This window comes from Prunus avium, chromosome 2 (genome assembly GCF_965620075.1).
Source record: "Prunus avium chromosome 2, drPruAviu1.hap1.1, whole genome shotgun sequence".
Taxonomy (NCBI): Eukaryota; Viridiplantae; Streptophyta; class Magnoliopsida; order Rosales; family Rosaceae; genus Prunus; species Prunus avium.
Window position 1 is genome coordinate 42144618 of NC_142285.1, and position 16763 is coordinate 42161380.

At 38.6% G+C, this 16763-nt stretch overlaps 2 protein-coding genes across 2 annotated transcripts; both read left to right on the top strand.

Annotated features, from left to right (window-relative positions):
- Positions 1-952: 952 nt before the first annotated feature.
- Positions 953-2982, top strand: AHG1 (Protein phosphatase 2C family protein). Its single transcript, XM_021971147.2, has 4 exons — positions 953-1660; positions 1763-2149; positions 2256-2328; positions 2536-2982. The coding sequence occupies exons 1-4, from the start codon at positions 1121-1123 to the stop codon at positions 2868-2870; spliced, it is 1335 nt and encodes a 444-aa protein (XP_021826839.2). The 5' UTR covers positions 953-1120; the 3' UTR covers positions 2871-2982.
- Positions 2983-13480: 10498 nt separating this feature from the next.
- LOC110767776 (glycosylinositol phosphorylceramide mannosyl transferase 1) lies at positions 13481-16474 on the top strand. The gene is made up of 5 exons (XM_021971422.2): positions 13481-13929; positions 14018-14417; positions 14516-14679; positions 14780-14850; positions 16035-16474. The coding sequence occupies exons 1-5, from the start codon at positions 13631-13633 to the stop codon at positions 16193-16195; spliced, it is 1095 nt and encodes a 364-aa protein (XP_021827114.1). The 5' UTR covers positions 13481-13630; the 3' UTR covers positions 16196-16474.
- The last annotated feature ends 289 nt before the right edge of the window (positions 16475-16763 follow it).

Here is a 16763-nt window from a genome sequence, read left to right on the forward strand (position 1 = left end):
GTCAGTTAGTACTATTTCCATTCAAAGTTTGCCACGTGTCATTTTTTAGAAAAAAAGTTATAGCTTATTTATAGTTGAATTTGAAGTTACTGTTTTAGCCTTCAAAACACTAAAAAACTTGGCAAACTGTTTTAGCCTTCCAAACACTTAAAATTCGGCAAAATTCATCCACCGTCGTTCTGCCTCTCCTCCCACCAACCCCTCCCTCTCTCTCTCTCTTCCTCTTTGTTTCTCTTCTTCCCTCCATCTCTCTCTCTAGAAAACAACGAATATGAGTTGACTGGGTTCAATTGGACATGCATCCATTAATGTAATTGAAGACAAGAGAGGAGAGAGAAACTGAGAGGAAGGAAGGCAAATAGAGGGATGGGGCGGCGACAAGTGGAGGTAATGCTGGGTTCAGGGTGGGTTGTGGTTGGCTGCTGTACAATAATCTATTTCTTCAATTTTTTTAATTCTTTTTTAGGGAGATGAGAATTGAGGAAATTGAACAATTGAGATTATGATTACGATGCTGTTGTTAAGGAAGAAAAATGAAAAAAAAATTTGAATGTGAAAACAAACACCAGATGTAAAATAAGATTGTCGTTTGTACATGAGAGAGAAGGACGGAGGAATAGAAATAGAGGAGGAGTGGCGGCAGCGGCCAAGGGTAATTGCATCTGAGTTGGGGTGGGAGAGTTCATTCTTTTTTTCATTTTTAAAATTTCATTCTAAAGGGTAAAATTGGATGTCAAAGTCTAGCTGTCCAAAAAGTTTTTATTTTCTTTAAAAAATAACACGTGTCAAATTTTAAGAGGGAGTATCACCAGCTGATGTGGTGGTACAGTACTATTCTATAATCTCTCGTCACTGACATCGACGGTTGCAGCAAGAGCAAGAAGGCCCCACGTAGTGGCTTCATGGCTCATGCAGAGCATTCTCGTGGCGCTTCCCAACCTTGGTCTCCTTCCACGAGTCACCAAGTTCCTCCTTCCAGGACCTTCACCTTCACGTTTCTCTCGTCAATCCCCTCATCCCTTTCTTTATATCTTCTCTCTGAGTCTCTCCAGTCCAGACCTCGCTCTCACACCATAATCAAGCAAACTAGCTACTGGGTAGGTAGGTAGCTAGCAGTGATATGACAAGGCAGGGAGCTGAGCTTGTTTCGTCCAAGATGGTGCTGAGGAAGGAGTGGGAGTTTGACACACCGGAGCAATGCCGACAGCGCCGTCGCCGGAGAATCGAGATCAGAAGGGCACGGTGGTCCTACTCCGGCCACTACTACCTCCCTGTACGCCATGATCAGAACAATTCAGACGACCATGAGCAGACTTGTCTGTTATCTGATTATGTACAACGGAGGCAAAATAAGAATATCAATCTGAATTTTGAGGAGGAGGAGGATGGGACGGAGGCAGTGGATCCAACTGATGATCATCATGTGGTGGTGTTGCAGCCAGCTGTACTGGTTCCGCGCTATTGGCTTCATCATAATCCGATGCCGGAGTTTGGGACCATTTCGCTGACTGGGCGTCCAGATCAGATTCAGATCAGTACGGATGACTACGATACAGTGTTCGTCAAGGAGGACTTTTGTCGGCTCGATTTCGATGATGTTCCCGGCAGTGGTCGGCCTATGCATTTCTTCGCTGTCTACGATGGTCATGGACACCCTCATGTACGTTTTTTAAATTAAAAAAAAAATCTGAAAAATCACCCAATTTTCATTAATCTCATTTTATGATTTGATTAATTGAATTAATCATGTGCTGAATTTCAGGTCTCCGCGCTTTGCAAACAACAGATGCACGAATTCGTAGCAGAGGAGCTAAGGCGCGTGTTGTACGCGGCAGGAGGTGCCAATGGTGATGAAAACTTGAGCTTGGGTTCTTCGCAGGAGGAAGAGGCGAAGTGGCCTGTTCTGGTACGGACGGCCCTAGAGAGGAGCTTCCAGAGGATGCACCGCCTGGCCCAGGACGCCTGCTCTTGTGGGAAAATGGGGCACACGTGCGGGTGCAAGCCCAATATCAACGCGCTGCCGGTTGCGGGGTCCACTGCTGTCGTGGCCATTTTGACAGCTCAGCATATTGTAATTGCCAACTCTGGTTCCACACACGCCGTTCTTGGGCGCGCCGGGAGTCCTTTCCCACTCTCCCATGATCACAAGGTTCACTTTGTAACACAAATTGCCTCCAATTAATTCACATCAACAAAATTGCTAAATAAATAGTACAAAAAATTATACTTTTACATCTTACTTTAATTGGTCGCAGCGTGAAAAGTTATTCTATCACAATGGCGTGCGTGTATATGGAATTCTCAACATGTTTCATTGTCCGAGTCCAGGTAAAGTAAATCTTCTAATAACTAGGATTGAGTAATACTCACAGTATCGCGACCATTTATCGTGTATCCCTCAATGCATAAGGGTATTGGATTGGAAAGAATAAGTATCTTTCATTGACACCTGTCGTATCCGGGTCTTCTACTTAAGCATTAATCTAAGCACATGTGTTCTTGATGGTAATTATTTGATTGGAAATTAATGCACAGGTGATGAGCGCCACATTTTGAAACCAGTGGTGACATTGGAACCTGAGATTTCCATCATAAAAAGAGAAGCAGAGCGAGACGAGTGCTTGATCTTGGCAGACGACGGTATTTGGGATGTGATGTCGGATGACATGGCTTGCAGGGTGGCGTGCAGGTGTCTTAGAGATGACGGGCATATTAGTCCTATTGCTGCTGTAGTTGATTCTAATATAAACGGCCTTGTGCTTGTATCTTCTAAAAGCCACCTAGCAGCTTCGCTGCTCTGCCGCCTCGCATTTGCTCGTGGAAGCCTTGACGATATGAGCGTCATGGTTGTCCATTTGAAAAGTGGCTAATTGAAGAAGAGAAGCAAAAGAATATGTGGGAATTTATAATTGTATTATTTTCATGAAGGGTTGCATTGTGGTTGTTCAATTGGACAAGCGATTTATTAGAAAATGTGATGAAAGGTTAAAATAGCAAAATAACATAGTCAGGGAGTGATCGGTTCATAATTGTATATCATTTTGTACCCTTCTAGCTTATGATTTGGTTATGTTTTTGAGTTAAACTTGTACTTTTAATCCTTTTTGTGTTTATCTTTCAGCTTTAGGGAACAATGATGGCTTTGGATAGGAAATGATGCAATCCATGCATGTTAAAGCCTGATTTGGATATAGGGAAGAAGAGCTTAAAGACAAACTCATTTTGGCTACAGCCCCCTGCCAGTCCAGTTCCGTAGGTCATATTGCAAGCATTGTTTCAACAACCTACATAGCTCGAATGAGGCCACATTCTTCATGAAAGTTGTTCCAATTGGTGTGTACTATAACATATCCAAAATTCAGCCCCATTGGATAAATTTGGAGTCCGTTACCTAGCAAACACAGAACCATGCTCAGGATGGATCTTATCAGCACGGAAAATGAGTTAGCAATTTGTTTCGGCCTTATCTTCTTCCTCCGACCTTGGATTGGCCCAAATAACATATGGCTGGAAAGACGACATTCTGAACTTCAATTTAGAGTGCTTAAAGTCCTAATTTGATTAAGAGAAGCCCAAGTTGTAAGCCCTTGAAGTTGCTGGTCATGCTGACCTCAGCATGTGCTGGTTGGATGCTTGGTCATGGTGAGCTAGGTATGAGCTATCATTTCTGGTTGGAAGCTTGGTCATGGTGACATGAAGATGAGCTAGGGCTGCTGGTGGGATCTATTGGTGAAGTGCATCAACCAATTCAAGATTTTCTAATACAAGTGCATCACCCAATTTAGATTTTCTAATACAAGTGCATCAACCATTTCAGATTTTATAAAACAAGTGTTGTATGCATTAGCCATTTTGAATTCAGATTTTCACTTCCCCTAGGCCTATAAATAGGGAAGTTCTCTAAGCTTGTAAACACACCCCAAGGGGGGGAGCTCTCAAACACTTCTCTAGAGCTCCCTTCCCTTCTCTCCCTCAAATTCTCTTAGTTTCTCTTTCTAGTTTTCAATTGTTATAATGAGATCTTTGTGCTGAAATTCTCCTTAAGTTTTTCTTAGTTCCACTTTACTTTTCATTATGTAAATTCTTTTCTTTAGTTTCAAGTTTGATTAGTTTCCAAGTTTCAATTATGGTTTTTGTTCTTATTCATTATGCTTATAAGTTAATATGCTAGTTTGAATGATTGATCACCATTTAGGCTTGCATGTTAGCTATCTTGGTTTGAATTAAGAGTAGACACCATGCTTTAATTCGAATTGAACTATGAATAGGAAGAGTATGTATGGACATTCGACAACAGGGATTAGATACATGCTTGGTTGTTTAAATTGTTCTTCTATGCTTAATGGGTTCCTAATGCTTAATTTTAGGTTAGACAACAAATGATCAAATTAGGGAATTAGGAACACAAGGTTATGACCACACACCATGGCTTAATCATACTTTAGCTAAAACCAATCCAAAAACCATAATTGAAACTTGGAAACTAATCTGCTTGAGTTAGTTATTTCTTTCTTCCTTGTTTTATTTATTTCCTTTCTTTTTCATTTCTGTTTTGTGTAGGGAAACTAAATTGGATCATTCAATCACCAATCCCTGTGGAATCGACCTCGCACTTACATACGCTAAACTACCAACGGTTCGTGCACTTGCGAGTATCACAAGTTGAGGATGCAACTGAATCCATTTTGGTGCAGCTGTATCTACGCAACAAGTTTTTGGCGCCGTTGCCGGGGATCGGTAACATTGTTTGATTCTATTTGGCTTTCCTACTTTATTTTTTTTTCTTAACTAGACAATTTCAAGTTTTAAAGTTAATGACGTTAATGGACAAGTTGTGTTTGTAGTCCAACAGAAAAGGACAATTGCCCAACAAGCAAGAGAACTGGGTTTAAGTCCCAGCTTACACAACCCATTGGTGCTTGTTGCTTTGAAGCATGGAATTGGACTTGTGTTGATTTTTCCCTTTCATTTTTAGTTTTTTTTTATATTTCGTAATCCTTTAATTCCGTTTCAAGTTTTTGTATGTGTTTGTTTTAGCAATGTAAATAGCTCAATAAAAATGGAGAGAGATGGCAACTTCAAAGATAGGAAGTGTAGAGTAGTGGGAGAAGTCGCGACCTCCAAGTGCATCCATGCTCGACCTAATCGCTTCAAGGGGGAGTATTCCAATCTTTTCTCTTTAGTTGTTTTGTTATTATTTTAGTAATTTTAATTTTCTATTTCTTTTATTAAAAAAAAATTAAAAAGATTTTTTATATTAGCTGACTCGTGGTAACTCCAGTGAGCGTCTCCGTTAATACAGTGTCTAGGAGTTCTTTAGGCGACACCTTCGGTGTCTAAGAAGTTTGGGTTTTAAGCGGGACCATTGTGACCCCTCCAACCTTCCCGGATCCCCTGGCTGTGTTTTCTGAGGCCCTTAACTGGTCATCCGTGAGTTGCTTGTATATTTGTGTGTTTTAAAAACAATAATAATAAATATATAAAAAAAATTTGAAATTTGAAATTTGGGTTTTTATTTTTCCTTGTAAATTGCAATTTGGAACTTCTTTGTTGTTTTTTTTCTTTGTGTGGTCAGTTAGTTGTAAATAATAATAACAAAAAAAAAAAATTTAAAAAAATTCAATTTGGAACTTCTTGGTTTTCTTTTATGTTTTTTTTGTTTTATTAGGTTAGTTTATTTATTTACGTGGTGTGGTTAGTTAGTTTATTTCTGAGTGTTAAAAACACATTTTTATTCAAACATTGCATTCAAAAAGATAAAAAGTTTAAAACAAAAAAAAAAAAAAAAACATTCAAGTAAATTAAAAATAAAAACAACTTCTTCATCTTCATCTTCATCTTCATGGCATGCCTCTGTTTTCTCTTACTTGCAGAATCTGCAGCAGCTCCACATGGTCCTCATTTTTTCTCTGCAGTGCTTCCACGTGCTGATTGGCACAATAGAGCCGCTTCTGCAAGTCCGCCACCATAGCCTTCAAGGAAGCTATTTCCTCGCTCATCACGGCACACTCCCGTGTTCTCGCCAGCAATCCCATGCCCAAATTGGTAGCCGAGACCGCGTGGAGTACAGTTAAATTGTGGGACTCCTCCACCGCTGCCTTGTCAGACCTCTGTGCCACATGCAGATGATCTGTCGGTGTGAGCTTGTTACCAATCATGCCTCCCAGCAGCGCTGCTCTGTTCGGCATTGCCTCAGCAAAGTTTGAGGCCGTACCGTGATGATATGTGGAGTTTGGGAAGACATGGTTTGGAGGAACCCTTATCTGCGCATTCGGTGGCGCAAGGGACAATTCAAGGTTAAGATCATCAAGGTGAGTGCATGAGGATGCCATTGTTTTGTTTTTGGATTTTTTGATGTTTTTCTCTGAATTTGCAGGAAGAAATGCGGGGTGCTCTTCTACTTCACCGAGATGAGTTTAAATAGACTTATACAGACGAGGGAGCCGAAAGCACTTCGGATCTCGAGGGTGCTATCCTGTGCTCTTTTCTCTCGGATCCCTTCATTTCTGGCGCAAATTGCGAGCACGTTTTTTTTTAAAAGGGAGCATGTCTACACTTTCACTTACTTTTGCCTCCCTGTTTTCTGATGTTTGTGTTTTTGCTTTTTCAGTTTTTATTTTTTTTATTTTATTTTATTTTATTTTCAATTATTTTCTTCTTGTTTGACAGGTTTCTTAATAATGTAGTTGGAAGAAGAGACAAAATTAAAGATGCGTCTTGGACACCTGGTGCAAGAATCCCAACTCTTCTTTTAAATTCTTGTTTGAATTGCGTGTTTATTTCAGTTTATTTATTTATTTATTTATTTTGTTTTTTATTTAATTAGGTAGTATAATTTAAAACTCATAGGATATTCTTTGAAGGAGCTAAATTTTTGGTAACTCCAGTGAGCAACCGCAGTCTATACAGTGTCTAGGAGTTTTTTAAGGCGACACCTTCGGTGTCTAAGAAGTTAGGGTTTTAAGCGGGACCATTGTGACCCCTCCAACCTTCCCGGAACCCCTGGCTGTGTTTTCTGAGGCCCTTAACTGGTCATCCTTAAGTTTTTCTCTTAAAAGAAGAAGCAGTTATTTGTGTATTTACTTAACTAAAAATAAAAAATAAAAAAAATCTTGTTTGGGTCTTCGTGTTTTTGTTTGATTGTCGTTCTTTAAATTTAGGGTCGATCGTTTCTTTGAGATAGCTAACGTTTTTATTTCCCAATTAAAGAAAAAAAAAAACACACATACACTTTGAAATTAAATAAAAACTGAAATCATTTCTTCTTGGCCTTCGGTGTCTCGACCATAGGAGCTTTGAGTTTGGCCCTCTGGCTGTCCTCTTCCGGGGCTTCACGCACAGCCTCTTGGGGCTCATCACTTGAGCTCCCAAAGATCGCAATCTTAGCTTGAGCGTAACTACTCTCGTGATCTGCTTTCTTGCGTTTACCCGGTCGGTCTAGGTCCTCCAGCTGCTTTCGCATGTCGCGAGAATACAACTCTACCATCTTTGATAGGTTTTTATTCTCGTCCCGCAATACTTCTAGCTGGTGTCGATTCACCTCCACTATCCTTGACCTCTCCCTTTTTAAGCTCTTTATAGCACTTTGACAATCTTCAACCATACTTCGCTCCGCCGCCAACTGAGCTTTCAGCACCTCTACCTCATGGGACTTCGCAAGTAGGCGATGACCCAAACTTGCAACACATGCTGTACTCTGCACGCTCAGTGCCAGGGCATCACTCGTGACCCGGTTGTCATCCCTTGTCCCGAACACACGTATATCTTTGGGAGTCACTAAATTTCTGCCAACTCCAATAGCAACATCGTTGTCTAGGAGTATTGAGTCATTGACAGACACAGGCCCCCGTGAGGAGCCAAAGTAAGGCATCCATACTGGTGCTGCTGCTTGGCCCCGTGTTTGAGTCGGTGGAGCTAGGTTGAGATCCAACGAAAATGGGTAGGAAGAGGCCATTTGATTTCTCACTTTTTTCTTCTTTTCTCTTTTGTGTTTCTGAGTTTGTGGTTTTGTTTTTATCCCCTTCTTTTTCCTTCTTATAAATATAGTCTTTGACAAACCCTAGCCATTGCAGCGTCTAAGCATTTCTGAATCTCCAGCATTCATCGAGTCCCACAACCTTCTCGCTTTCCAACCGTACCCAACACATTTATCTCGACGTGACCTTTCTGAACGGACGCGTTCAGTAAAGTCATCACGACTTTGTATGGCCCCGTAATTTCTGCTTGTGGAGTCTGCGGCGCCTCTATGCGTCGACACGTGGCTCCTGCTTTCTGCCCGTGACTATCCATGAGACGACATTAGGGACCACGTGCTTTCTTTTCAGAATTCCCACTTTGCGCTCATAATTCACGTTTTATCTTTTTTTAAAAAAAAAATAATAATAATAATAATAAAATGTGTGGGCTTCAGAATTCATTTTGGGTCGGTTTTTCACCTTGTTTGGGTTTCAAGGTGGGTTAATTTCATTGTGGGCTTTGGGCTTCAAATTTTTTTTTGGGTTTCAGAATTGTGTGATTAGGGTTTACTGTTTCATTTTTTGTTTGTTTTGTAATTTTTATTTTTGTAATTATTTTATTTGTGTATTTTAATTCTTGTGTGTTTTGTGATTTATATTTACTTTAGTACCTTTCATTTCTTGCTATGACATTGCTTGTTCCTAATTTTTAAACATTGAGGACAATGTTCATTTCTAGGTTTGGGGGTATTGGAGTTTAGCATGTAAATTTGATTTTTTTCCTTAATTTAATTTTTTTTTTTTTGCTTGTTTTTATTTTTATTTTATTTTGTTTGAGTCTTGCTTTTATTTTTATTTTGATTTTATTCACTTTCCGAACACATTTGATGAGATTGTGATAAATGTTTGCATGACTTAAATGAAAATTGGATTTCATTTTTTTTTAGTGTTTTTTTTCTTTATTAAAAAAAAATTTAAAATTAAAAAAAAAAAAAAAAATTAATTTGGCATTGTTCTAACATGATATGCTTGAAACCTTCTTTAAACTTGCCATTTGTTTCATAATTTTCCAATTAAAGGATTTGCATGATCTAAAGAATTGTATGAAGCATAAATTAGACTTATATAACCAACCATATAAAGTGAGCTTTTGAGCCTTGTACTTCAATTCATGAGTGTTATATACATACTCTTATTTTCTTGTCATCAAAGTTGTTGTTTGATCTCATTATTCATTGATTTGGTTGAACACTTAAAAGTCATTCATTCTTATGCAATTTGATTTCATGACATTTAAGAAGTGATATTAAGGCCATCTTTGGATCGTTTGTGCCTTTCAAGCTAACCTTATGCATGCTTAAGCATGATTTTCCATTGTTAACCATTTTGAGCCTACATGTAAACCTTTTCTTTCATTTACCAATTTTATTTCCTCGCCTTAGCCCGAAAAACAAATATTTATCTTTCTAAGGAACTCATGAGCTTTAATTGGGATGTGTTTTTCATACTAAGTTTGGGAATGGGTGTTACATTTCGAAGAAAAAAAAAATCACATAATTGGTGAAAGAAAAGAGAAAATTTAAGTGGTGGTTGATTGAAATTTCATTTTTGGGCCTTCAAAATAAATTGGTGTTTGTTCAATTAAAGGAAAGGAGTATCAATCAATGTAAATGAAGGTATAAGGAGTTTTGATCATGTAAAAGAAAAAATCTAATCGTGATGATTCGAAGTCTTGTAAACAATTATTTTATGCTCTTACATTGCGAGTTCCTTGGACTTTGTATTATCCATACCTTTCATTTTTTACTCACCTTACTCCCTTGGCCCAGTTACAACCTTTACTAAAGACCTAAATTGATCTTAAATGTCATGTGGTTGAATTGCATTCATTTTCTGCTTTTAAGTGTTTGGCATCCTTCTTGAGATCATATTAATGCAAGTTCTTCATCTTTCTATTTTGAGTTAAGTCTTTATGGTTTAACTCTAATCTCATGTTTATAACTGAGTGTTGCATTATAGCCCTCTTCTGAGTGATTCATTTGTGAGAGGACAACTTTGGTGAGATTTGAAGTTGAATTTGTGCTTGTATGATTTTTGAAATTGTGTGAAAACTAAGATTGGGGAATTTGTTGCATTTGGCTATCACACTACTACACTTTGAGCATATTATGTTTTGAACTTTGCCGCTTTGTGAATAACGTCTAAAATTGAGCTTTTATTGTCAAAACGTTTAAGTCATGTGCATGAGTCATTTCTCTTCACAAAATGTTCGGAAAGATTGTTTTGAGTTTTTATTTTGATTTTGTTTTTTTTGTTTTTGTGTTTTGTGTTTTGTTTTTATTTTTATGTTTGTTTTTGTTTTTGGTTTTGCTTAAGAACTAACAAATCTAATAAGTTTTCTAACCATTTTGTTTTGTAGAGTTAGAAAAACGTTTGTGGGTATCGTAACTGTTAAACCCTCAGGAGACAAAACTCCTCCTACTAGGGATGCCTAGAGGTTTAAAGGCTTGTTGCATACGCTCAATGCAATCGAGTTACCTACGAAAGTGGTCTAGTTAACTTCTTGTTTTGTTTTTAACTTTGTTTTGTGTTGTTTTGCTCGAGGACTAGCAAAATCTAGGTTTGGGGGTATTTGATCGGTTCATAATTGTATATCATTTTGTACCCTTCTAGCTTATGATTTGGTTATGTTTTTGAGTTAAACTTGTACTTTTAATCCTTTTTGTGTTTATCTTTCAGCTTTAGGGAACAATGATGGCTTTGGATAGGAAATGATGCAATCCATGCATGTTAAAGCCTGATTTGGATATAGGGAAGAAGAGCTTAAAGACAAACTCATTTTGGCTACAGCCCCCTGCCAGTCCAGTTCCGTAGGTCATATTGCAAGCATTGTTTCAACAACCTACATAGCTCGAATGAGGCCACATTCTTCATGAAAGTTGTTCCAATTGGTGTGTACTATAACATATCCAAAATTCAGTCCCATTGGATAAATTTGGAGTCCGTTACCTAGCAAACACAGAACCATGCTCAGGATGGATCTTATCAGCACGGAAAATGAGTTAGCAATTTGTTTCGGCCTTATCTTCTTCCTCCGACCTTGGATTGGCCCAAATAACATATGGCTGGAAAGACGACATTCTGAACTTCAATTTAGAGTGCTTAAAGTCCTAATTTGATTAAGAGAAGCCCAAGTTGTAAGCCCTTGAAGTTGCTGGTCATGCTGACCTCAGCATGTGCTGGTTGGATGCTTGGTCATGGTGAGCTAGGTATGAGCTATCATTTCTGGTTGGAAGCTTGGTCATGGTGACATGAAGATGAGCTAGGGCTGCTGGTGGGATCTATTGGTGAAGTGCATCAACCAATTCAAGATTTTCTAATACAAGTGCATCACCCAATTTAGATTTTCTAATACAAGTGCATCAACCATTTCAGATTTTATAAAACAAGTGTTGTATGCATTAGCCATTTTGAATTCAGATTTTCACTTCCCCTAGGCCTATAAATAGGGAAGTTCTCTAAGCTTGTAAACACACCCCAAGGGGGGGAGCTCTCAAACACTTCTCTAGAGCTCCCTTCCCTTCTCTCCCTCAAATTCTCTTAGTTTCTCTTTCTAGTTTTCAATTGTTATAATGAGATCTTTGTGCTGAAATTCTCCTTAAGTTTTTCTTAGTTCCACTTTACTTTTCATTATGTAAATTCTTTTCTTTAGTTTCAAGTTTGATTAGTTTCCAAGTTTCAATTATGGTTTTTGTTCTTATTCATTATGCTTATAAGTTAATATGCTAGTTTGAATGATTGATCACCATTTAGGCTTGCATGTTAGCTATCTTGGTTTGAATTAAGAGTAGACACCATGCTTTAATTCGAATTGAACTATGAATAGGAAGAGTATGTATGGACATTCGACAACAGGGATTAGATACATGCTTGGTTGTTTAAATTGTTCTTCTATGCTTAATGGGTTCCTAATGCTTAATTTTAGGTTAGACAACAAATGATCAAATTAGGGAATTAGGAACACAAGGTTATGACCACACACCATGGCTTAATCATACTTTAGCTAAAACCAATCCAAAAACCATAATTGAAACTTGGAAACTAATCTGCTTGAGTTAGTTATTTCTTTCTTCCTTGTTTTATTTATTTCCTTTCTTTTTCATTTCTGTTTTGTGTAGGGAAACTAAATTGGATCATTCAATCACCAATCCCTGTGGAATCGACCTCGCACTTACATACGCTAAACTACCAACGGTTCGTGCACTTGCGAGTATCACAAGTTGAGGATGCAACTGAATCCATTTTGGTGCAGCTGTATCTACGCAACAGGGAGCCTAAATATTAAGGTGCATATTATAAGGTTTCAAGAGTCGGGTATTTATTAAGTGAAATGTGACTTATAATTGACCGACGATGTATGTTTTCATGAGTTTATAATTTTTTTACTATTGATGCATGTGTTGATATACTTGAAGTTTACAATACATTAGACACTCGTGGACAGGGGCGGTCCTATGCCTAGGGCAAGGTAGGCTGCTGCCTACCCCAAAATTTTAAAAAATAAAAAATACCCATATATAATAGGCCAATTCATGTGAAACATACAAACCTATGCCCACCCAAAGAGCAACCCACATGTATTCATAACCTAAAATTTCTCTCTTCTTTAATTATCTCCTCTTTAATTACCTACCTCAAATTTTAAGATGTTGTATATGACAACATTGAATCTAACATATTTTAAATAGGTTAGAAGTTATGTGTTCTAATCTGTTCTAGCGTTTACTTAAGAATGAATTTTAATTTGCTGACTTTGTTGAAATTAATAAGGTCTTTGATTTTTGGAATTTTGTTGAGATGTTTGATTTGATATTGGTATTGTTGAGATGTTTGATTTGTTCTTGATATGTTAATGTTTGATTAAAGGCATTGATGTTATTATGAGAATTTATTTGATTTTTTTTTTGGGATGTTGGATTAAATAGTTTATCTTTTGTTATGTCGGATCACAATCCGAACCCCAAGAAAACAAAGAATTTGTTGGAATTTTTTTTTTTAAAGAAACAAATTAGTTTTTTCTTTGTTGCTAAACTTTTATTTATATATAGAGATGCATTTGATGGTAAAGCTCATTATGTCCTCCTACTAGGTGTATATTTTTATGTTTATTAATGAGATTCACTCATAACGTCGAGTTTTTAATGTAAGTTTCGCCCAACCGGATTTCGAATCCTGGATCCGACACTGCTCGTGGAGAACTGATAGTATAGCAAATTCTTCTATGAGAAAAATGTAATTAACTAAAAATAATAAATAAATAAAAATCATTTTGCAAGGAGGAAGAGAGGTTTTAATTATGCAAGTCCATTTTTCCCTTGTTTGGGCTGTAGTCCAAAAGATCTGAGCCATCTAGAAAAGAGAATTCCAACATGACTCCAGTTGGAGCCCAACTCACATCTGAAACGCACCGTTTGTCACCAAATACACACTCGTTTCTGACATTCTGACATTCTGACACGTAGCAATCTCCCAACTGGAGAGTCCAGCTGGGGAAGTGGACATGTGCTCAACTGTCTTGGGTCTTCCATCTGCACGCATCACGATGACCATCTCTACTCCAAACGTCACGACCGTCCGAGCTTGACGACATACGACATTCAGTTGAATTCAATCCAATGTCCACGATCATTGGCATCCGCGACGCCGGCCCGACCGGTGCTGTGGCCGCAGCCATAGCCGCAGCCGACATGAACGGCGGAATCTACTCTCCGGCTAAGGAGAAAGCCACCGCCAGAGGCGTCTACACCGGCCGCTCCCAACTCATTCGGCGGCTCCGAAGCCTGGTCTGCGCGGCTACTAAGCTCAAGCTCGTTGTGTGCGTTGTCATCTTCTCCGTCGTCGTTTTGGTCACCTCCAGGCTTAGTTCTGTGATGGGTTGGGTCCCTCTCCACCCTAACCCCACCACCAGTTCTAGGTAACCAAAGCTAATTTCATTCGTAAATTCATAATTAAATTCGGAAAATTTTGAACTTATAACTAACCAAAAGAGAAATAATTTTCAGAGGTGGTGGATATACGGTGCTTATGAACACATGGAAGCGAAGCTCAGCTTTGAAGCAATCAATTGGGCACTATGTGTCGTGTGGTGGCGTTGAAGCAATTCATGTGGTGTGGACGGACAGCGAACCACCCTCAGAATCTATGAAATCCCGTCTCGAAAAGATGGCATTTTCAAAGTCACTAGCAGCGAAAAAACCCAACTTTAAGTTTAGCATGAGCCAAGACGACGATTTGAACAATCGGTTTAAGCCAATTCAGGACCTTAGATCAGACGCCATATTCTCTGTTGATGATGATGTAATAGTCCCCTGTTCCACTTTGGATTTAGCTTTCACGGTCTGGCAATCTGCACCCAACACTATGGTTGGGTTTGTTCCTCGCATGCATTGGCTTGATAAGGAGGTTAGCATTTTTGCTCTTTTGGGTGCCTGAGTTTTTGGTTGAGCTTTGTGCTGATTGATTGTAATTTTGGTTAATCTTTGTGTTTGAATTCTAAACAGAAGAGTGGCGTAGAGAAATATACGTATGGGGGGTGGTGGTCAGTTTGGTGGATGGGCACATATAGTCTGCTTCTTCCCAAAGCTGCATTCTTTCATAGGAACTACTTGAATTTGTATACCAACAATATGCCCTCATCTGTCCGTGATTATGTCACCAGGGAGAGGTATGTACATGTGTTGCCTATCTTTTCGTTTGGGTTTGGGGGCTTCATTTGTTTGTGTGCTGCTTATTATACTTAAGATTTTCTGTGCTCGATTGTGCAGAAACTGTGAAGATATTGCTATGTCATTGCTTGTCGCTAATGCCACCGGTGCTCCTCCAATTTGGGTGAAAGGTATTTTGGATTTTCTTTTCTTAACATGTATGTATGTGCAAACTACGTTGGATGCGCCTCAGGGTTTGTGTTAGTTTTCCAAATGACTATAACTAGTATAAAGTTTCACAATAGCTTGTCTTCTGCATAGTCAATACACCTTGCATCCATCAATAGCTTTGGTAATTATTGACGGAGGCTCTTGTTGGACGTGCACTCTAGTTGACAACTTTCTGCTTGGTTGAAAACAAGTTTGAGTACTCTGCTTGACAACCTTCCCCTTGTTTACTTCCTCATTCATCAGTAAAAAAATTAAGCACCTTCACCTGTGAAGAAAGTTAGAGAGAAATGAAGTCCTTCTCAGTCAATAAGAATATGGATTTCAGTACAAAGAACAAAAGCTGATGTGGAGCCTTTTAAGTACTACATAGCTTTGCATGATTGACATCCACCTCCTCTTAGCAAATAGAACAGTGAGGCTAACAACTCAGACTGTCAAAACTAACACTAATTCACTAATTAAACCCTCCAAATAACAACCTGTATATCCGTCGGTCTGACCTGACAAGTGTGTGTCATAGAGTTTGGTTAAAGATTTATGTCATACAAATTTCTGCTTGCAGAGATCAGGACTGAAAGACCATTACCATATGCATATTAATACCTAAGTTTTTATACAATCTGTCATCAAATTAGCTGCAAAATTGGAGAGGAGGCCTATTGGTTTTAGACAAGAACCTGCTAAGGTTTTTTTTTTTTTTCTTCTCCAGTAGAAAACTTTATTCTAGAAGATCTTGATTCTTGAGTGCATTATAACAAGGTGCATCCTATGTATGAATTTCAGAGGTGTGTTTTAGACAAATTCCTTAATAAATGCTGTTTAGTTGTAAGTTGTAACTGCTCCTCTTTACATTTTTCCTCAATATATCTAAACTGATGATACTGACGTTAGTTTTTGGGTTCAAATAACATTTTCCGCTCAGCAAAAATGCTCAGATATTCGAATTTCAAATCCCTTTACTTTACAGCACCACCCCAACTATCACATTTGTGTTTTTACACTATGATGGCCATCCGTTGTTGGTTCTCCTAAACTTTGTCGTTGTACTCTTTGGCTCTTGGTCGTCCTCAATCTAAGAAATTTCATCTTTAAGGCTTTTTGTTGGAAAATTTTCATGTTGAAGCTGGGGCCACTAACTGTGCAGGGAAGACATATGAGATTGGATCATCTGGAATGAGCAGCATGAAAAGGCACAGCAAGAGGAGGAACAAGTGCCTCAACGATTTCATCTCCCTATTCGGAAGAATGCCGCTTGTACCAACCAACGTTAAGGCTGTAGACGCGAGGCTTGAATGGTTCTGGTAACTTGAGTTGTATGTATAATTTGCTTTCCCCACCTGTAGTTTAGTGTCTGTATAGACTGTTGGGACATGGTACATACAAGGACGTAATCTCTAACTCTGATATGGACGTGACTTGCTCCACAATCCAGAATGTTTGTTTGATGAGCGAGCACTCTCTTTGTTGACCCTCCCATCAAAATGCAATAGCATTGATTGTTGGTCTGTTTTGTACAGAACACAGGTTGGGGTAGAAGTTGAATTGTTTGCTTGTTCATCATTTATATCTTCTTTAGTGGATTAATCATTCGTGGTGTATAGTCTAAATTATTCTAAATTAATCTAATTTATAAGGAAGGAGATTCAAATGTAGGTGTAAGAGGGCGGGCACACTACTCGGACTAACTGACCTACCCTATATCTGCAATCATTCCGAACATTTAAGAAACAATTATTAGTGTAAATGAATGGGGTGGGGTGGGGTGGTTGGAAACTTGGAGAGGAGCACCCTCGGTATTGTTAAAAGGTCGACGCTAGGGCCACATTGCTTGTGGAGGAGGCCCGGCTTTTATTAATGGGCTTGTAATCTTATC